The following is a 22,499-nucleotide window of genomic DNA, read 5'->3' on the forward strand; positions in this document are numbered from 1 at the left end:
CACGCCTACATCTCAGACCGCTGCAATTGTGCATGCTAAGTCAGTGGAATGGGGATTACTCAGATTTGTCCCCCACTCTGAATCTGAATCAAGAGACCAGAAATTCTCTTCTATGGTGGCTTTATCGGCCACACCTGTCCAGGGGGATGCCATTCAGCAGGCCAAACTGGACAATTGTAACAACAGACGCCAGCCTACTAGGATGGGGCGCTGTCTGGAATTCTCTGAAGGCTCAGGGACTATGGAATCAGGAGGAGAGTCTCCTTCCAATAAACATTCTGGAATTGAGAGCAGTTCTCAATGCCCTTCTGGCTTGGCCCCAGTTAACAACTCGGGGTTCATCAGGTTTCAGTCGGACAACATCACGACTGTAGCTTACATCAACCATCAGGGAGGGACAAGAAGCTCCCTAGCAATGATGGAAGTATCAAAGATAATTCGCTGGGCAGAGTCTCACTCTTGCCACCTGTCTGCAATCCACATCCCGGGAGTGGAGAACTGGGAGGCGGATTTCTTAAGTCGTCAGACTTTTCATCCGGGGGAGTGGGAACTTCATCCGGAGGTCTTTGCCCAAATACTTCGACGTTGGGGCAAACCAGAGATAGATCTCATGGCGTCTCGTCAGAACGCCAAGCTTCCTCGCTACAGGTCCAGATCCAGGGATCCGGGAGCGGTTCTGATAGATGCTTTGACAGCACCTTGGACCTTCGGGATGGCTTATGTGTTTCCACCCTTCCCGATGCTTCCTCGATTGATTGCCAGAATCAAACAGGAGAGAGCATCAGTGATTCTAATAGCACCTGCATGGCCACGCAGGACCTGGTATGCAGATCTAGTGGACATGTCATCCTGTCCGCCTTGGTCTCTACCTCTGAAACAGGACCTTCTGATCCAGGGTCCATTCAAACATCAAAATCTAACTTCTCTGAAGCTGACTGCTTGGAAATTGAACGCTTGATTTTATCAAAACGTGGGTTTTCTGAGCCAGTTATTGATACCTTAATACAGGCTAGGAAGCCTGTTACCAGAAGGATTTACCATAAAATATGGCGTAAATACTTATATTGGTGCGAATCCAAGAGTTACTCATGGAGTAAGGTTAGGATTCCAAGGATATTGTCTTTTCTACAAGAAGGTTTAGAAAAGGGGTTATCCGCTAGTTCTTTAAAGGGACAGATTTCAGCTCTGTCCATTCTTTTACACAAACGTCTGTCAGAAGTTCCGGACGTTCAAGCTTTTTGTCAGGCTTTAGCTAGGATCAAGCCTGTGTTTAAAACTGTTGCTCCGCCATGGAGTTTGAACTTAGTTCTTAATGTTTTACAGGGTGTTCCGTTTGAACCCCTTCATTCCATTGATATCAAGTTGTTATCTTGGAAAGTTCTGTTTTTAATGGCTATTTCCTCGGCTCGAAGAGTCTCTGAGTTATCTGCCTTACATTGTGATTCTCCTTATCTGATTTTTCATTCAGACAAGGTAGTTCTGCGTACTAAACCTGGGTTCCTACCTAAGGTGGTCACTAACAGGAATATCAATCAAGAGATTGTTGTTCCATCTTTGTGTCCTAATCCTTCCTCGAAGAAGGAACGTCTGCTACACAATCTAGATGTAGTCCGTGCCCTGAAATTTTATCTACAGGCAACTAAGGAGTTTCGTCAAACGTCTTCCCTGTTTGTCATTTATTCTGGCCAGAGGAGAGGTCAAAAAGCTTCGGCTACCTCTCTCTCTTTTTGGCTTCGTAGCATAATACGATTAGCCTATGAGACTGCTGGACAGCAGCCTCCTGAAAGAATTACAGCTCATTCTACTAGAGCTGTGGCTTCCACTTGGGCCTTTAAGAATGAGGCTTCTGTTGAACAGATTTGCAAGGCTGCAACTTGGTCTTCTCTTCATACTTTTTCCAAATTTTCCAAATTTGACACTTTTTTGCTTCTTCGGAGGCTGTTTTTGGGAGAAAGGTTCTTCAGGCAGTGGTTCCCTCCGTATAAAGAGCCTGCCTGTCCCTCCCGTCATCCGTGTACTTTTTGCTTTGGTATTGGTATCCCAGAAGTAATGATGACCCGTGGACTGACCACACTTAACAGGAGAAAACAAAATTTATGCTTACCTGATAAATTCATTTCTCCTGTAGTGTGGTCAGTCCACGGCCCGCCCTGTTTTTTATGGCAGGCTAAAAAATTTTTTGGATTATACTCCAGTCACCACTACACCCTTGGGCTTCTCCTTTCTCGTTGGTCCTTTGGTCGAATGACTGGAGGTGACGTAGAGGGGAGGAGCTATATAGCAGCTCTGCTGGGTGAATCCTCTTGCACTTCCTGTAGGGGAGGAGATAATATCCCAGAAGTAATGATGACCCGTGGACTGACCACACTACAGGAGAAATGAATTTATCAGGTAAGCATAAATTTTGTTTTTTATTTTAATGAAGAGTGAATTTTACATTACTCAGGTGTATTATTTTTTTGGCACATTAGTGAAATTTATATTGATGTCCTTAAAGGGACACTAAACCCAATCTTTTTTCTCCAACATAGGTGTGTCCGGTCCACGGCGTCATCCTTACTTGTGGGATATTCTCTTCCCCAACAGGAAATGGCAAAGAGCCCAACAAAGCTGGTCACATGATCCCTCCTAGGCTCCGCCTTCTCCAGTCATTCTCTTTGCCGTTGTACAGGCAACATCTCCACGGAGATGGCTTAGAGTTTTTTGGTGTTGAAATGTAGTTTTTATTCTTCAATCAAGAGTTTGTTATTTTAAAATAGTGCTGGTATGTACTATTTACTCTGAAACAGAAAAGAGATGAAGATCTCTGTTTGTAAGAGGAAAATGATTTTAGCAACCGTTACTAAAATCGATGGCTGTTTCCACACAGGACTGTTGAGAGGAATTAACTTCAGTTGGGGGAAACAGTGAGCAGACTTTTGCTGCTTGAGGTATGACACATTTCTAACAAGACTTGGTAATGCTGGAAGCTGTCATTTTCCCTATGGGATCCGGTAAGCCATTTTTATTAAATAAGAATAAAGGGCTTCACAAGGGCTTTAAAGACTGGTAGACATTTTTCTGGGCTAAAACGATTGATTTATAAGCATTTTTAATAGTTTATAGCTTTGAGGAGTTATTTTATTCTTGGGAATTATGCTGAATAACCGGCAGGCACTGTATTGGACACCTTTTTCTCTGGGGGCCTTCTCTAATCATAGGCAGAGCCTCATTTTCGCGCCACTAATGCGCAGTTGTTTTTGGGAAGCAAGGCATGCAGATGCATGTGTGAGGAGCTCAGATACATAGAAAAAGCTTACTGAAGGCGTCATTTGGTATCGTATTCCCCTCTGGGCTTGGTTGGGTCTCAGCAAAGCAGATACCAGGGACTGTATAGGGGTTAAATATAAAAACGGCTCCGGTTCCGTTATTTTAAGAGTTAAAGCTTTCAAAATTGGTGTGCAATACTTTTAAGGCTTTAAGACACTGTGGTGAAATTTTGGTGAATTTTGAACAATTCCTTCATACTTTTTCACATATTCAGTAATAAAGTGTGTTCAGTTTAAAATTTAAAGTGACAGTAACGGTTTTATTTTAAAACGTTTTTTGTACTTTGTTATCAAGTTTATGCCTGTTTAACATGTCTGAACTATCAGATAGACTATGTTCTGTATGTGAGGAAGCCAAGGTTCCTTCTCATTTAAATAGATGTGATGTATGTGACAAAAAATTTAGAGAAAATGATGCCCAAGATGATTCCTCAAGTGAGGGGAGTAAGCATGGTACTGCATCATCCCCTCCTTTGTCTACGCCAGTCTTGCCCACACAGGAGGCCCCTAATACATCTAGTGTGCCAATACTTCTTACTATGCAACAATTAACGGCTGTAATGGATAATTCTATCAAAAACATTTTAGCCAAAATGCCCACTTATCAGCGAAAGCGCGACTGCTCTGTTTTAGAAAATACTGAAGAGCATGAGGACGCTGATGATAATGGTTCTGACATGCCCCTGCACCAGTCTGAGGGGGCCAGGGAGGTTTTGTCTGAGGGAGAAATTTCAGATTCAGGGAAAATTTCTCAACAAGCTGAACCTGATGTGATTACATTCAAATTTAAATTGGAACATCACCGCGCTCTGCTTAAGGAGGTGTTATCTACTCTGGATGATTGTGACAATTTGGTCATTCCAGAGAAATTATGTAAGATGGACAAGTTCCTAGAGGTCCCGGGGCCGCCCGAAGCTTTTCCTATACCCAAGCGGGTGGCGGACATTGTAAACAAAGAATGGGAAAGGCCCGGCATACCTTTTGTCCCTCCCCCTATATTTAAGAAATTGTTTCCTATGGTCGACCCCAGAAAGGACTTATGGCAGACAGTCCCCAAGGTCGAGGGGGCGGTTTCTACTCTAAACAAACGCACTACTATCCCTATAGAAGATAGTTGTGCTTTCAAAGATCCTATGGATAAAAAATTAGAGGGTTTGCTTAAAAAGATGTTTGTTCAGCAAGGTTACCTTCTACAACCAATTTCATGCATTGTTCCTGTCACTACAGCAGCGTGTTTCTGGTTCGATGAACTAGAAAAGTCGCTCAATAAAGATTCTTCTTATGAGGAGATTTTGGACAGAATTCATGCTCTTAAATTGGCTAACTCTTTTACTTTAGACGCCACTTTGCAATTGGCTAGATTAGCGGCGAAAAATTCGGGGTTTGCTATTGTGGCGCGCAGAGCGCTTTGGCTAAAATCTTGGTCAGCGGATGCGTCTTCCAAGAACAAATTGCTTAACATACCTTTCAAGGGGAAAACGTTGTTTGGCCCTGACTTGAAAGAGATTATTTCAGATATCACTGGGGGTAAGGGCCACGCCCTTCCTCAGGATAGGTCTTTTAAGGCTAAAAATAAACCAAATTTTCGTCCCTTTCGCAGAAACGGACCAGCCCCAAGTTCTACATCCTCTAAGCAAGAGGGTAATACTTCTCAAACCAAGCCAGCCTGGAGGCCAATGCAAGGCTGGAACAAAGGTAAGCAGGCCAAGAAACCTGCCACTGCTACCAAGACAGCATGAGATGTTGGCCCCCGATCCGGGACCGGATCTGGTGGGGGGCAGACTTTCTCTCTTCGCTCAGGCTTGGGCAAGAGATGTTCTGGATCCTTGGGCGCTAGAAATAGTCTCCCAAGGTTATCTTCTGGAATTCAAGGAGCTACCCCCAAGGGGGAGGTTCCACAGGTCTCAATTGTCTTCAGACCACATAAAAAGACAGGCATTCTTACATTGTGTAGAAGACCTGTTAAAAATGGGAGTGATTCATCCTGTTCCATTAGGAGAACAAGGGATGGGATTCTACTCCAATCTGTTCATAGTTCCCAAAAAAGAGGGAACATTCAGACCAATCTTAGATCTCAAGATCCTAAACAAATTTCTCAAGGTTCCATCGTTCAAAATGGAAACCATTCGGTCAATTCTTCCTACCATCCAGGAAGGTCAATTCATGACCACGGTGGATTTAAAGGATGCGTATCTACATATTCCTATCCACAAGGAACATCATCGGTTCCTAAGGTTCGCCTTTCTGGACAAGCATTACCAGTTTGTGGCACTTCCATTCGGATTAGCCACTGCTCCAAGAATTTTCACAAAGGTACTAGGGTCCCTTCTAGCGGTGCTAAGACCAAGGGGCATTGCAGTAGTACCTTACTTGGACGACATACTGATTCAAGCGTCGTCCCTACCACAAGCAAAGGCTCATACGGACATTGTCCTGGCCTTTCTCAGATCTCACGGGTGGAAAGTGAACGTAGAAAAAAGTTCTCTATCTCCGTCAACAAGAGTTCCCTTCTTGGGAACAATAATAGACTCCTTAGAAATGAGGATTTTTCTGACAGAGGCCAGAAAATCAAGACTTCTAAGCTCTTGTCAAGTACTTCATTCTGTTCTTCTTCCTTCCATAGCGCAGTGCATGGAAGTAATAGGTTTAATGGTCGCGGCAATGGACATAGTTCCTTTTGCGCGAATTCATCTGAGACCATTACAACTGTGCATGCTCAGTCAGTGGAATGGGGATTATACAGACTTGTCTCCGACGATACAAGTAGATCAGAGGACCAGAGATTCACTCCGTTGGTGGCTGACCCTGGACAACCTGTCACAGGGGATGAGCTTCCGCAGACCAGAGTGGGTCATTGTCACGACCGACGCCAGTCTGGTGGGCTGGGGCGCGGTCTGGGAACCCCTGAAAGCTCAGGGTCTTTGGTCTCGGGAAGAATCTCTTCTCCCGATAAATATTCTGGAACTGAGAGCGATATTCAATGCTCTCAAGGCTTGGCCTCAGCTAGCAAAGGCCAAATTCATACGGTTTCAATCAGACAACATGACGACTGTTGCGTATATCAACCATCAGGGGGGAACAAGGAGTTCCCTGGCGATGGAAGAAGTGACCAAAATCATTCAATGGGCGGAGACTCACTCCTGCCACTTGTCTGCAATCCACATCCCAGGAGTGGAAAATTGGGAAGCGGATTTTCTGAGTCGTCAGACATTTCATCCGGGGGAGTGGGAACTCCATCCGGAAATCTTTGCCCAAATAACTCAATTGTGGGGCATTCCAGACATGGATCTGATGGCCTCTCGTCAGAACTTCAAGGTTCCTTGCTACGGGTCCAGATCCAGGGATCCCAAGGCGACTCTAGTAGATGCACTAGTAGCACCTTGGACCTTCAACCTAGCTTATGTATTCCCTCCGTTTCCTCTCATCCCCAGGCTGGTAGCCAGGATCAATCAGGAGAGGGCATCGGTGATCTTGATAGCTCCTGCGTGGCCACGCAGGACTTGGTATGCAGACCTGGTGAATATGTCATCGGCTCCACCATGGAAGCTACCTTTGAGACGGGACCTTCTTGTTCAAGGTCCGTTCGAACATCCGAATCTGGCCTCACTCCAACTGACTGCTTGGAGATTGAACGCTTGATTTTATCAAAGCGAGGGTTCTCAGATTCTGTCATTGATACTCTTGTTCAGGCCAGAAAGCCTGTAACTAGAAAAATCTACCATAAAATATGGAAAAAATATATCTGTTGGTGTGAATCTAAAGGATTCCCATGGAACAAGATAAAAATTCCTAAGATTCTATCCTTTCTTCAAGAAGGTTTGGAGAAAGGATTATCTGCAAGTTCTTTGAAGGGACAGATTTCTGCTTTATCTGTTTTACTTCACAAAAGGCTGGCGGCTGTGCCAGATGTTCAAGCTTTTGTTTAGGCTCTGGTTAGAATCAAGCCTGTTTACAAACCTTTGACTCCTCCTTGGAGTCTCAATTTAGTTCTTTCAGTTCTTCAGGGGGTTCCGTTTGAACCCCTACATTCCGTTGATATCAAGTTGTTATCTTGGAAAGTTTTGTTTTTGGTTGCAATTTCTTCTGCTAGAAGAGTTTCAGAGTTATCTGCTCTGCAGTGTTCTCCTCCTTATCTGGTGTTCCATGCAGATAAGGTGGTTTTGCGTACTAAACCTGGTTTTCTTCCGAAAGTTGTTTCTAACAAAAACATTAACCAGGAGATAGTCGTGCCTTTTTTGTGTCCGAATCCAGTTTCAAAGAAGGAACGTTTGTTGCACAATTTGGATGTAGTTCGTGCTCTAAAATTCTATTTAGATGCTACAAAGGATTTCAGACAAACATCTTCCTTGTTTGTTGTTTATTCTGGTAAAAGGAGAGGTCAAAAAGCAACTTCTACCTCTCTCTCTTTTTGGCTTAAAAGCATCATTAGATTGGCTTATGAGACTGCAGGACGGCAGCCTCCTGAAAGAATCACAGCTCATTCCACTAGGGCCGTGGCTTCCACATTGGCCTTCAAGAACGAGGCTTCTGTTGATCAGATATGTAAGGCAGCGACTTGGTCTTCACTGCACACTTTTACTAAATTTTACAAATTTGATACTTTTGCTTCTTCTGAGGCTATTTTTGGGAGAAAGGTTTTGCAAGCCGTGGTGCCTTCCATCTAGGTGACCTGATTTGCTCCCTCCCATCATCCGTGTCCTAAAGCTTTGGTATTGGTTCCCACAAGTAAGGATGACGCCGTGGACCGGACACACCTATGTTGGAGAAAACTGGTTTTTTAATCAGGTCTGATAATTTATTTTCTTTAACTACAGTCACCACGGTATCATATGATTTCTCCTATGCAAATATTCCTCCTTTACGTCGGTCGAATGACTGGGGAAGGCGGAGCCTAGGAGGGATCATGTGACCAGCTTTGCTGGGCTCTTTGCCATTTCCTGTTGGGGAAGAGAATATCCCACAAGTAAGGATGACGCCGTGGACCGGACACACCGTTGGAGAAAGTAATTTATCAGGTAAACATAAATTCTGTTTTTCTTTCATGATTCAGGTAGAGCATGCAATTTTAAGCAACTTTCTAATTTACTCCTATTATCAATTTATTTTGTTCTCTTGCTATCTTTTTGCAAAAAGTAGTAATGTAAAGTATAGGAGCTGGCCCATTTTAGGTTTAGCACCCTGGATAGTGCTTGCTTATTTGTGTCTACATTTAGCAAACCAATAAGCAAGCATAACCTAGGTGCTGAACCAAAAATGGGCCGGCTCCTAAACTTTTCATTTCTGCTTTTTAAATAAAGATAGCAAGAGAACGAAGAAAATTGTTAATAGGAGTAAATTAGAAAGTTGCTTAAAATTGCATGCTCTATCTGAATCATGAAAAAAAAAATTAGCATCCCTTTAATTCAACCAGGGTTTGGCAGTTAAAGGGACATGAAAAACAAAAAAATTATTTCATGATTCAGATAGAGAATACAATTTCTCTTGTAAGATGTATCGAGTCCACGGATTCATCCTTACTTGTGGGATATTCTCCTTCCCTACAGGAAGTGGCAGAGAGAGCACCCACAGCAGAGCTGTCTATATAGCTCCCCCCTTAGCTCCACCCTCCAGTCATTCTCTCTGCCTGCTTAACTGCTAGGAAGGGCAAAGAGCTATGTGGTGACAAAAACGTTAGTTTTATTTCTCAAGCAAAAGTTTATTATTTTAAATGGTACCGGTGTGTACTATTTATTCTCTGGCAGAAAAGGGATGAAGATTTCTGCAAGGAGGATGATGATCTTAGCACTTTGTAACTAAGATCCACTGCTGTTCTCACAAGGCCTGAAGAGTACTGGAAAACTTCAGTTGGGAGAACGGTTTGCAGGCTAAGCTGCATATGAGGTATGTTCAGTCTATATTTTTCTAGACAGACTGTGTTAATTCTAGAAAAGGCTGGCAATATCCCCATGAGGGAAGGGTAAGCTGTATTCAGACACTTTGATAGGAATTTCAGCTTGCTTGAAGGGCTCATTAGTTACTGGTGACACTGTTAGGAAAAAAACGTTTTTTATTCAGTGAAAATTATAAAGTTTTTTGAAGGGACTAAAGGGGTTATTGTGGCTTGTTTTTTGAGTTTTATAACTCACATGGTTAATTAAGAGACACTCTGGTGTTTCTCTGATAGGCCTCAAAACATCGAGTGAGGTGGGAGGGACCTATTTTCGCGCCTCTGTTGCGCAGTTTCTTTTCCTCTGAGACATCTAACTGCTTCTCCTGAGGTTCCTGCTTTGTTGAGGGCTGTAAAAAACGTTTTTCCCCCCACAAATCGTTCTGAAGGGCAGGTAGGATCCACAGCAGAGCTGTGGCAAAGTACTGAAAGTCTTTTTTACCGGTTTTGAATTTTTTCAATCCGGTTTTGCTATTAAGGGGTTAATTGTTTATTTGCATAGCTGTGCAAAGTCATTAAGCCTTTATGATGCTACTGTAAAAATTTCGTTAAGTTTACTGCTTTTTTACACTATTTTGCGGAATTTGTGCAGCTTTTTTTCTCTTAAAGGCACAGTACGGTTTTATTTCTAAATGTTATTTACTTTGATTACAGTGTTTTCCAAGCTTGCTTGTTACATTACTAGCCTGTTTAACATGTCTGACACCAAGGAAAATCCTTGTTCAATATGTTTGGAAGCCATTGTGGCAACCCCTCTTAGAATGTGTCCCAATTGTACTGATATGTTTATAAACTATAAAGAACATATATTAGCACTTAAAATTAGAGCAATAGATGATTCTCAATCAGAAGTAAATGAGGGTTCGCCATCTAGCTCTCCCCAAGTGTCACAACCACTAACGCCCGCACAAGTGACGCCAAGTACCTCTAGTGCGTCAAATTCTTTTACTTTACAAGACATGGCCACAGTTATGAATACAACCCTCACAGAGGTTTTATCTAAACTGCCTGGTTTACAAGGAAAGCGGGATAGCTCTGGGTTTAGGAAAAATGCTGAGCTGTCTGACGTTTTAGTAGCCGTATCTGATATGTCCTCACAATGCTCTGAAGTAGGGGTGAGGGATTTGTTATCTGAGGGAGAAATTTCTGACTCAGGAAAGTCGCTTCCTCAGACAGATTCTGATATGACGGCCTTTAAATTTAAGCTTGAACACCTCCGCTTATTGCTCAGGGAGGTATTAGCGACTCTAGATGATTGTGACCCTATAGTGGTTCCAGAGAAATTGTGTAAAATGGATAAATACTTAGAGGTTCCTGTTTACACTAATGTTTTTCCAGTCCCTAAGAGGATTGTGAATGTTATTACTAAGGAGTGGGATAGACCAGGTGTTCCGTTCTCTCCCCCTCCTGTTTTTAAGAAAATGTTTCCTATATCTGACACCATGCGGGACTCGTGGCAGACAGTTCCTAAGGTGGAGGGAGCTATTTCTACTCTGTCTAAGCGTACAACTATACCTATCGAAGACAGTTGTGCTTTCAAAGATCCTATGGATAAAAAAATTAGAGGGTCTCCTGAAGAAATTTTTTGTTCATCAGGGTTTTTTTTTCCAACCTATTGCGTGCATTGTTCCTGTAACTACTGCAGCTGCTTTCTGGTTTGAGGCTCTAGAAGAGGCTCTTCAGATGGAGACTCCATTAGAGGAGATTATGGTCAGAATCAAGGCCCTTAAGTTGGCTAATTCTTTTATTACATATGCCGCATTTCAACTGGCTAAATTAGCGGCAAAGAATTCAGGTTTTGCCATTTTAGCACGCAGGGTGTTATGGCTTAAGTCCTGGTCTGCTGATGTGTCATCTAAATCTAAACTTTTGAACATCCCTTTCAAAGGAAAGACCCTATTCGGGCCTGAACTGAAAGAGATTATTTCAGACATCACTGGAGGGAAAGGTCATGCCCTTCCTCAGGATAGATCAAATAAGATGAGGACCAAACAAAAAAATTTTCGTTTCATTCGGAACTTTAAGAGTGGTTCCATTTCAGCTTCTTCTGCTGCAAAGCAAGAGGGGAATTTTGACCAATCCAAGATCCAGGCTTGGAACAAGGGTAAACAGGCCAAGAAACCTGCAACTGCCTCTAAGACAGCATGAAGGGTTAGCCCCCGATCCGGGACCGGATCTAGTAGGGGGCAGACTTTGCTCAGGCATGGGCAAGAGATGTTCACGATCCCTGGGCTTTAGGAATTGTGTCCCAGGGATATCTTCTGGAATTCAAAGACTCCCTTCCAAGGGGGAGATTTCATATTTCTCGATTGTCTGTAAACCAGACAAAGAGAGAGGCGTTCTTACGCTGTGTAGAAGATCTACATACCATGGGGGTGATCCGCCCAGTCCCAAAAGAGAAACAGGGGCTAGGGTTCTACTCAAACCTGTTTGTGGTTCCCAAAAAAGAGGGAACTTTCAGACCAATCTTGGATCTAAAAATTCTAAACAAGTTCCTCAAAGTTCCATCATTCAAGATGGAGACCATTCGGACTATTCTGCCTCTGATCCAGGAGGGTCAATATATGACTACCGTGGACTTAAAGGATGCGTATCTACACATCCCTATTCAAAGAAATCATCATAAATTTCTCAGATTTGCCTTTCTAAACAGGCATTACCAGTTTGTGGCTCTTCCCTTAGGGTTGGCCACGGCTCCAAGAATTTTCACAAAGGTGCTTGGGTCCCCTCTGGCGGTTCTGCGACCTCGGGGCATAGCATTGGCGCCTTATCTAGACGACATCTTAATTCAGGCGTCGACTTTTCAGCTTGCCAAGTCTCACACGGACATTGTGTTGGCTGGACGGGTGGAAGGTGAACATTAAAAAAAAAAAAAAAAAAAGAGTTCTCTCTTCCCTCTTACAAGAGTTTCCTTTCTAGGGACTCTGATAGATTCGGTAGAAATGAAACTATTTCTGACGGAGGTCAGAAAATCATAACTCTTAACCACTTGCCGAACTCTTCATTCCATTCCTCGGTCATCAGTGGCTCAGTGTATGGAGGTACTCGGACTCATGGTAGCGGCAATGGACATAGTTCCTTTTGCCCGCCTACACCTCAGACCACTGCAACTATGCATGCTCAAACAGTGGAATGGGGATTATGCAGATTTATCTCCTCGACTGCATCTGGACCAGGAGACCAGAGATTCTCTTCTCTGGTGGTTGTCTCAGGACCACCTGTCTCAGGGAATGTACTTCCACAGGCCAGAGTGGCTCATTGTAACGACAGATTCCAGCCTGCTAGGCTGGGGTGCAGTCTGGAACTCCCTGGAAGTACAGGGCTTATGGTCTCAGGAGGAATCTCTTCTTTCGATAAACATTTTAGAACTGAGAGCGATATTCAATGCGCTTCGGGCATGGCCTCAGCTTGCTGCAGCCAAATTTAGCAGGTTTCAGTCGGACAACATCACGTCTGTAGCTTATATCAATCATCAAGGAGGAACCAGGAGTTCTCTAGCGATGATGGAGGTAACCAAAATAATCCGATGGGCAGAGGATCACTCTTGCCATCTCTCAGCAATCCACATCCCAGGTAGAGAACTGGGAGGCGGATTTTCTAAGTCGTCAGACTTTTCATCCGGGGGAGTGGGAACTCCATCCGGAGGTATTTGCTCTGCTGATTCAGCTATGGGGCACACCAGAATTGGTTCTGATGGCGTCTCGTCAGAATGCCAAACTTCCTTGTTACGGGTCCAGGTCCCGGGATCCCAAGGCGGTACTGATAGATGCTCTAGCAGTGCCTTGGTCCTTCAATCTGGCCTACGTATTTCCACCGTTTCCTCTCCTTCCACGTCTGGTTGCCAGAATCTAGCAGGAGAGAGCCTCAGTGATTCTGATAGCACCTGCGTGGCCACGCAGGACTTGGTATGCAGACCTAGTGGGCATGTCCTCGGTTTCACCGTGGACCCTGCCAATGAGGCGTGACCTTCTAATCCAAGTCGGTCATTGATACCCTGATTCAGGTTAGAAAACCTGTCACCAGGAAGATCTATCATAAGATTTGGCACAAATATCTTTATTGGTGTGAATCCAAAGGTTACTCGTGGAGTAAGATTAGGATTCTTAGAATATTGTCTTTTCTCCAAGAAGGTTGGGAGAAGGGATTATCAGCTAGTTCTCTAAAAGGGCAAATATCTGCTACATAAACGTCTGGCAGATGTCCCAGACATTCAAGCATTTAGTCAGGCTTTGGTCAGAATTAAGCCTGTATTTCAGCCTGTTGCTCCGCCTTGGAGCCTAAACTTAGTCCTTAGAGTTCTTCAAGGGGTTCCGTTTGAACCTATGCATTCCATAGATATTAAGCTTCTATCTTGGAAAGTTGTGTTTTTAGTTGCTATCTCTTCGGCTCGAAGAGTTTCTGAGCTATCTGCTTTACAGTGTGATTCCCCTTATCTTATTTTCCATGCAGATAAGGTGGTTTTGCGTACCAAACCTGGGTTCTTCCTAAGGTTGTTTCTAATAAGAATATCAATCAAGAGATTGTTGTTCCTTCACTGTGTCCTAATCCTTCATCAAAGAAGGAACGTCTGTTGCACAATCTTGATGTGGTTCGTGCTTTAAAGTTCTACTTACAAGCAACCAAAGATTTCCGTCAAACATCTTCATTGTTTGTTGTTTATTCTGGTAAGCGGAGAGGTCAAAAGGCTACGGCTACCTCTCTTTCCTTTTGGCTGAAAAGCATCATCCGTTTGGCCTATGAGACTGCTGAACAGCAGCCTCCTGAAAGAATTTCTGCTCATTCTACTTGAGCTGTGGCTTCCACATGGGCCTTTAAAAATGAGGCTTCTGTTGAACAGATTTGTAAAGCGGCGACTTGGTCTTCGCTTCATACTTTTTCCAAATTTGATACTTTTGCTTCTTTGGAGGCTATTTTTTGGAGAAAGGTTCTACAAGCAGTGGTGCCTTCCATTTAAGGTCCCTGTCTTGTCCCTCCCTTCATCCGTGTCCTAAAGCTTTGGTATTGGTATCCCACAAGTAAGGATGAATCCGTGGACTTGATACATCTTACAAGAGAAAACATAATTTATGCTTACCTGATAAATTTATTTCTCTTGTGATGTATCGAGTCCATGGCCCGCCCTGTTTATTGAGACAGGCATATATATATTTTTAAACTTTCAGTCACCACTGCACCCTATAGTTTCCCCTATTTCTTCCTAGCCTTCGGTTTAATGACTGGGGGGTGGAGCTAAGGGGGGAGCTATAAAGACAGCTCTGCTGTGGGTGCTCTCTCTGCCACTTCCTGTAGGGAAGGAGAATATCCCATAAGTAAGGATGAATCCGTGGACTCGATACATCACAAGAGAAATAAATTTATCAGGTAAGCATAAATTATGTTTTTAAACAACTTTCCAATTTACTTCTATTATTTAATTTGCTTCCTTCTCTTGTTATCATTTGCTGAAAGGTCTAGGTAAGCTCAGGAGCAGCAAAGAACCTAGGTTCTAGCTGTTGATTAGTGGCTGCATATATATATATTGATTGTGACTGGCTCACCCATGTGTTCAGTTAGAAACCAGTAGTGCATTGCTGCTCCTTCAACAAATGATACCAAGAGAATAAAACAGATTAGATAATAGAAGTAAATTAGAAGGTTGTTTAACTTTGTATTCTCTATCTGAATCATGAAAAAAAATGTTTGGGTTTCATGTCCCTTTAAGTCAAAATTAAACTTTCATGATTCAGATTAAGCAATTTTACAATTTATTTCTATTATGTAATTTGTTTAATTCTCTTGATATATATTTTTTTTAAATAACATACCTAGGTAGGCCCAGGAGCTAGAACCTAGCTGCTTATTGGTAGCTGCACATATATGCCTATTATCATCGGCTCACCAGATGTGTTCAGCTCCAAGTAGTGCATTCCTGCACTTTTAACAAAGTATACAAAGAAAATTAAGCACATTTGATAATAAAAGTAAACTAGAAAGTTGTTTTAAAATTGTATGTGCTGTCTGAACTATGAAAAAAACATTTTGTCCCCTTTTTAACCTTGATTTAAAAAACAAAAGTTTTTGCATGGGATTTAAGTAGAGGGCAATAACATATTAGCTTTTTAAAGATAGTACATTTAGCTCTAATTAGTAAGAGTATAGAATTTTCCAGTACTTACTGTGGAACTCTGTTCTTAACTCTGCAAAGGGGGATTAAACACACAGGTAAAGTTTTGCTTAACCCTTTGAGTTTTTTTTTAGTTTTTTTTTTTTTTAGTTTTTTTTCAGATCCCCAAGACTTATACCGTTGAAAAAGTTAGGTGGGTCTTGGGGGTCTGTAGTTGCTTAGATGCCTGAGATAGAGGCCTCTAAGCAGCATGCCCCCTTTCCCTATACTTGTCATTGTAATTGTTCAAGAAAGTTGCGTGGTGACGTCATTACGCATGACGTCACCATGCAAAACGTGAAGCCCCCGTGATGCCGGTCACTATGCAGGCCCGATCGGGGTAGGAGCAGGTGGGAGCCCACAGATCTCCCTCAAGGTGGGAGAGTGCTAGCAATGGCTTTGAGCCGTCGTTAGCACCTGACTGAGTCAATTTGCGATGGCTCAGAGCCGTCAGATTTTTTTCTTTAATGATTCAGATAGAACATTCAATTTAGGGCAACTTTCTAATTTACTCCTGTTATCAATTTTTCTTCATTCTCTTGGTATCTTTATTTGAAAAGCCGGAATGCAAGCTTAGGTGCCAGCCCATTTTTGGTTCAGTACCTGGGTAGTGCTAGCCACCAATCGGCAAGCGCTACACAGGATTCTGAACCAAAAATTGGCCAGCTCCTAAGCTTACATTATTGCTTTTTCAAGTTAAAGGGACATGAACCAAAAAAATTTCTTTCGTGATTCAGATAGAGCATGCAATTTTTAAGCAACTTTCTAATTTACTCCTATTATCAATTTTTCTTCGTTCTCTTGCTGTCTTTATTTTAAAAAGAAGGCATCTAAGCTTAAGGAGCCAGCAAACTTTTGGTTCAGACCATGGACAGCACTTTTTTATTCGTGCTGTCCAATCAGCAAGGGCAACCCAGTTTGTTCACCAAAAATGGGCCGGCATCTAAACTTACATTCTTGCTTTTCAAATAAAGATAGCAAGAGAATGAAGAAAATTTGATAATAGGAGTAAATTAGAAAGTTGTTTAAAATTGCATGCTCTATCTGAATCATGAAAGAAAAAATGTGAGTTCAGTGTCCCTTTTAAGATACCAAGAGAATGAAGAAAAATTGATAATAGGAGGAAATTAGAAAGTTGCTTAAAATTGCATGCTCTATCTGAATCACAAAAGAGAAAAACTGGGTTCCCTTTTAGTAAACTGTTCTTTCTGGTATTAAAATATAAGGCCTCTCTACAACTGCCTCTCTGACCAGTTGCTTTCTTTCACTCCCTATTAGATGGACCTGGATGAAGAAACCAGTGACCAGTTTTATAACAAGCTCCTGGAATTAGAGAAGCAGGTTCGAAAGAAAATTACCTCTGTAAATAAATAAGAATAAAAAAAAACAAACAAAAAAAAAAACATCTCAATTTGATACAACCGGCAAATAAAATCTCAGGTTACTGTTTGCCACTGATGCATCAAACCCCGGAATCCTTTGGGACCAGAAACCTCAAGAAAGCTGCTTCTTTTGATCTAACTTCAGTTTTTTTGTATTGTAGGAGAAACCAACTTAAATATGCAGGGAACAGTAACAAAGCACTGTAAGGAAAGATCACAAGAATGTACCATAAATAATTATTGCCTTGAAACTTGAATTTGAGACAATACTTAATCATGTCCTGTTGGGGCCCTGTATGGGAGAGTATTACATTATACTATACTATAGGCCGTTATCTACACTGTTTATATTTAAGACAAGGAGGGTACATTTCTTTTAGCATTAAAATACTCTAAAGAAACATTAAACTTGTTCATATGAAAGAGCACTGTGTAAATATGTTTCATATTTTTGTGCTTGAAAAGGGGGAAGTTACAGCTGTTTTTTTTTGTTTTTTTTAAGTAACAGGAAGTGTTTGTGCACAGCTCATCCCAAGGAACAGATTGCTCATTGGTGCATAAGGGAAAAAAACCCACATCTCTATTGTTGACTAATACACTACTAATACTATAGGTCTCCCCTAATAGTAAAAACAAGTATTTTGTTCCGCATATTAAACAACATATACTTTAGTACATGCTAAATGCCCTCTTGAATGGTGCTATTTTTATTTACTTGAGTAAATCCAGACAGAGTTTTACACCTTGCTCTTCACTGGCACTTGCCACTAGCCTCCCAGGCAATTTTTTTCCCCAGAATGTTTATTGTAACAAAGTGTATAAATACATTAGTAAGTGATCACAAACATGTCAACAACATGTTCCCTTTTGTATATATTGCCTGTTCCCTTTTCTGAGCTTAAAGAGTTCTTGGATGTATGCAAAGAAAAAAAGCAAGAAAGTTCGATAGACAACGATCCTCCAACATCACTGTGGATGTGCTGTTCTTTGTTCAGATGTCTTAATGAGATGGAGTATTCATGACTCAATAATTTGTGACTGTGCAGTTAATTTCAATAACGTTTCATCTTTCACTCTATCATTGTGAATGTGGCCTATTAATAATGTGAAACATATAAGAACTGTTGAGAGAAGCAGGGTAAAAAAGGGGGGGGGGGGATGAAAAGTGATTACATTTGAAGTCCAAAATTCAGGTAGTTTGGAAAACAGCACTCTTGTGGGGCATGGAACCCTGGGTCAGCCACCTCCAGCTTGTATACAGTAAAATAAAGTTGAGTTCCAGCCACCAAATATCTTTAAAAAGGGACCTTTATTAAAACATGACAGGGTCCAATGTATGTCCAATAGACAACGTTTCGGGCCTACAATCAGCCCTTAGTCATGTCTCATGGCATGACATGTCTAAGGGCTGATCGTAGGCACGGAACATTGTCTATTGGACATACTTTGGACCCTGCCATGTTTAAATAAAGGTCCCTTTTTAAAGATATTTGGTGGCTGGAACTCAACTTTATTTTATAGTATTACATTTGAAGTGTCTAAGTGTAGTTTAAGGCAAAGGGTTTATTTCTATCTCGCTCTGTTCCATGTTTCCAACATCATTTCATGTATGCAAATATAATGCTATCTTTCCATCTGTAAGAGTAGATATACCTGAGCCAACCACTCCCCTGTATTGGGGATCACTTGGGATTTCCAGGGTTTGAGGACTAAGAATTTTAGGCCGTTGAGCATAAGAATCATCAGGGTATCATTGACTTTGTTTTTTAGTTTGGGAAGGCCTAGGAAGAGTAGTGTTTTGGGTTTGTTAGGGAAGAGAGCCTCCAAAACCCTACTCATTGTGGCGTCATTTCATCACAAAGTTTTTGGATTCCTACGCAACCCCACCAAAAGTACACAGCCCCTCTAACACTTGCCAGTGGTTTTGTGGTAGATCTGCAATCTGTAGGGCATAAGGTACCATCTCGTTAAGAATTTGTAGTTAATTCCTTGAACTCTGGAAGAAACTTGCTAACTTTTTATTTTTCTGGGAGCGTATACAGAATAAAAGATGGCACTTTAAAAGTACTACTGGGACAAAAAAGACATCCTCCTGGCTTAGGGGATAATTTTATTATGAGCGGTAATGGCAGGCACTGGGGATGAGGAGATCAGGCTCAGAGGTGGTGTTTTGACTTTTTTTTTAATATCCGACGGCTTTGCAATACATTTGGCTGAACGGGAGGTTAATCTTGTAACGCCCACGATGGGCGGAGTTAGCTGGGGCGGCAAATTTTGTTGCACGCCTTCTTTTCCATACACTTCCTGTGTTCCGGAGCGGAGAAGCTTCGTCACAGATATTAATAGTGTTGCGGTTACCGGATTTCAATTGACAGAAAATAGAAGTTGAGTCCGGTTCATCTAGCATAATATTCATTCCGGTGTCAGTCAGACAGGTAAGCACCTCAGCAAAACTGAGATTTAGAGGTTGTCCGGAGTGTTTTTTGTAATACCTTATTATTTTGTTGCAGAAAAATAAAGCAGTTGCATTTTTAAAATTTAAAAGAACAGTAACGTTTTTTTTTGTGGGGTATTTTCTAAATAAAATATCAGTTTGTTTATCTATTTATTCTGTTTATTGGGGAATAAAGATGGACCAAGATGCCCTGCAAGATGTTACATGTTCTTTATGTTTTGATGCTATTGTGGAACCACCAATCCCTTTCTGTTCCTCATGTATTAAGAGAACTTTACAGTTCAGGGATAGACTTTTTTCTGAGCCAACATTGTATAGGGCGGATGCTGTTCAGGAGTCTTCTGACAATGTACAAGATATTCCGCAGCTTTCTCCTCAAATGTCCCAACATTTATCGTCCACACATCCAGTGCCCTGCGCTTCCTCTCTTACTCCACCTGGAGTTACGTTGCAAGACATTGTTTCCCTCATGTCCCCTGCGGTTTCTAATGCGTTCTCTGCTTTTCCCATGCTGCAGGGAAAGCACAAGAGGGATTGTTAACAACCAGTAGGTAAGGTTGCTGACACAGTCGTGGCTATTCCGAATGCCCCCTCCCAAAAATCTGAGGAGGAAGATATTTCGGTAGCATCTGAGGGTGAAATCTCAGACAGTGCAATTCCTTCTGATACTGAAGTTGTATCATTCAGGTTTAAGCTAGAACACCTCCATTTGTTACGTAAGGAGGTTTTGGCTACACTGGATGACTCCGACACTACTCTCGTAGTCAATCATAGGAAGTCTAGTAAACTAAACAAATATTTTGATGTACCTTCCATGGTGGAGGTTTTTCCTGTACCAGATCGAGCTACAGAGATTATTGCTAGGGAATGGGAGAGACCGGGTATCCCTTTTTCTCCATCCCCTATATTTAAGAAGATGTTTCCTGTAGCAGACTCTATCACAGAGTCTTGGCAGACGGTACCCAAGATGGAAGGGGCAATTTCCACGCTAGCTAAGAGGACCACTATTCCCATAGAGGATAGTTGTTCCTTTAAAGATCCTATGGACAAGAAATTAGAGGGGTTACTCAAGAAAATGTATGTACACCAGGGTTTACAATGGCAACCTGCGGTGTGTATTGCTACCGTCACTAGTGCGGCAGTATACTGGTTTGATGCGTTGTCTGATTCTATTTGGACAGACACTCCCCTTGAAGAGATCCAGGATAGGATCAAGGCTCTTAAGTTGGCCAATTCCTTTAATTCAGATGCTTCCCTACAGGTTATTAAACTGGGAGCAAAGATTTCCGGTTTTGCTGTGCTGGCCTGCAGAGCATTATGGTTAAAATCTTGGTCTGCAGATGTGTCGTCTAAGCTTTTGGCAATCCCTTACAAGGGAAAGACCTTGTTTGGGCCGGGATTGACGGAAATAATTTCTGACATTACGGGAGGAAAATTACGGGCCATTTCCTCCCTCTGGATAAGAGGAATAAGCAGAAGGAACGTCAGAGCAATTTTCGTTCCTTTCGAAACTTCAAGGGTAAACCTTCCTCTCCTTCTTTGAAGCAGGAACAGTCCAAGCCTTTCCGGGAGGCCTAACCGATCTTGGAACAAGGGAAAACAATCCAAGAAGCCCGCTATTGACTCAAAAGCAGCATGAAGGGCCTTCCCCCGATCCGGGACCAGATCTTGTGGGGGCAGACTTTCCTTCTTCGCTCAGGCTTGGGTTCGGGATGTTAAGGATCCCTGGGCGGTGGACATCGTGTCCCAGGGATACAAGCTAGAGTTCAAGATCTTTCCTCCCAGGGGCAGGTTTTTGCTTTCAAGATTATCTGTAGACCAGATAAAAAGAGAGGCGTTCTTACTCTGTGTTCGGGACCTTTCAAAAGTCTAAACAAATTCCTCAGAGTACCGTCCTTCAAGATGGAAACTATTCGTTCCATTCTTCCCTTGGTTCAAGAGGGTCAATTTATGACAACGGCAGATTTGAAGGATGCGTACCTGCATGTTCCCATCCACAAGGATCATAACAAGTTTCTGAGGTTCGCATTTCTAGACAAACACTTCCAGTTTGTGGCTCTTCCATTCGGCCTTGCCAGAGCTCCCAGAATTTTTTCAAAGGTTCTGGGATCCCTGTTGGCGGTGCTCCAATTGCGGGGCATTGCAGTGGTGCCTTATCTGGACGGCATTCTGGTTCAGGCGCCATCCTTTCAACAAGCAAAATCTCACACAGAAATGTTGTTATCCTTCCTCCGATCTCAGGGATGGAAGGTGAATTTGGAAAAGCGTTCCTTAGTTCCAACTACAAGGGTAGTTTTCTTGGGAACCATAATAGATTCCATATCAATAAAAATATTTCTGACAGAAGTCAGGAAATTAAAGATTTTCGATTCTTGTCTAGCACTTCAGTCCTCTCCTCAGCCATCAGTGGCTCAAAGTATGGAGGTAATCGGTCTGATGGTAGCGGCTATGGACATCATCCCGTTTGCCAGTTTCCACCCCAGACCTCTGCAGTTATGCATGCTCAGGCAGTGGAACAGAGATTATGCGGATCTGTCTCCACAATTACACCTGGAGCAGGAGACAAGGGATTCCATTCTTTGGTGGTTGTCTTAGGATCATCTATCCCAGGGAACCTGCTTCCGTAGACCCATCTGGGTGATTGTTACAATGGACGCCAGCCTACTGGGATGGGGAGCAGTCTGGGGTTCTCTAAAGGCTCAGGGGACATGGACTCAGTCGGAGTCTGTTCTACCCATAAACATTCTGGAGCTGAGAGCACTCTACAATGCTCTTCTGGCCTGGCCTCAGTTAGCCTCGGCCCGGTTTATCAGGTTCTAGTTGGACAACATAACTTTAGTGGCTTACATCAACCATCAGGGGGGAACTCGGAGTTCCTTGGCCATGACAGAGGTAGCTAAGATAATTCAGTGGGCGGAGACCCACAACTGATGTCTGTCGGCGATCCACATCCCAGGAGTGGACAACTGAGAGGCGGATTTTCTGAGCAGACAGACCTTTCACCCGCAGGAGTGGGAACTCCATCCGGATGTATTTTCCAGCTTGATTCTCAAATCGGGACAGCTGGAACTGGATCTCATGGCATCTCGGCAGAATGCCAAGCTCTCGAGGTATGGGTCAAGGTCAAGGGACCCTCAGGCTGTACTGATAGACGCTCTAGCAGTACCTTGGAATTTCAGTCTTACATACCTTTTTCCCCCGTTCGCTGTTCTACCTCGGGTCATTGCTCGAATCAAACAGGAGAGGGTGTCAGTGATCCTCATTGCACCGGTGTGGCCTCGCAGGA

General features: G+C 42.7%; 1 protein-coding gene across 2 annotated transcripts in view; it reads left to right on the forward strand.

Moving 5' to 3' along the window:
• HSD17B7 (hydroxysteroid 17-beta dehydrogenase 7) overlaps positions 1-17,183 on the forward strand; it is a 69,924-nt gene extending 52,741 nt beyond the window's left edge. For both annotated transcript variants that reach the window (XM_053694079.1, XM_053694080.1), the window contains one exon: positions 16,655-17,183. In XM_053694079.1, the coding sequence (XP_053550054.1) occupies positions 16,655-16,750 (96 nt within the window). In that variant the 3' untranslated portion in view covers positions 16,751-17,183. The remainder of the gene's footprint in view (positions 1-16,654) is intronic.
• Positions 17,184-22,499: the final 5,316 nt, after the last annotated feature.

The sequence above is a fragment of the Bombina bombina genome, chromosome 10 (assembly GCF_027579735.1).
Source record: "Bombina bombina isolate aBomBom1 chromosome 10, aBomBom1.pri, whole genome shotgun sequence".
NCBI classification, from domain to species: Eukaryota; Metazoa; Chordata; class Amphibia; order Anura; family Bombinatoridae; genus Bombina; species Bombina bombina.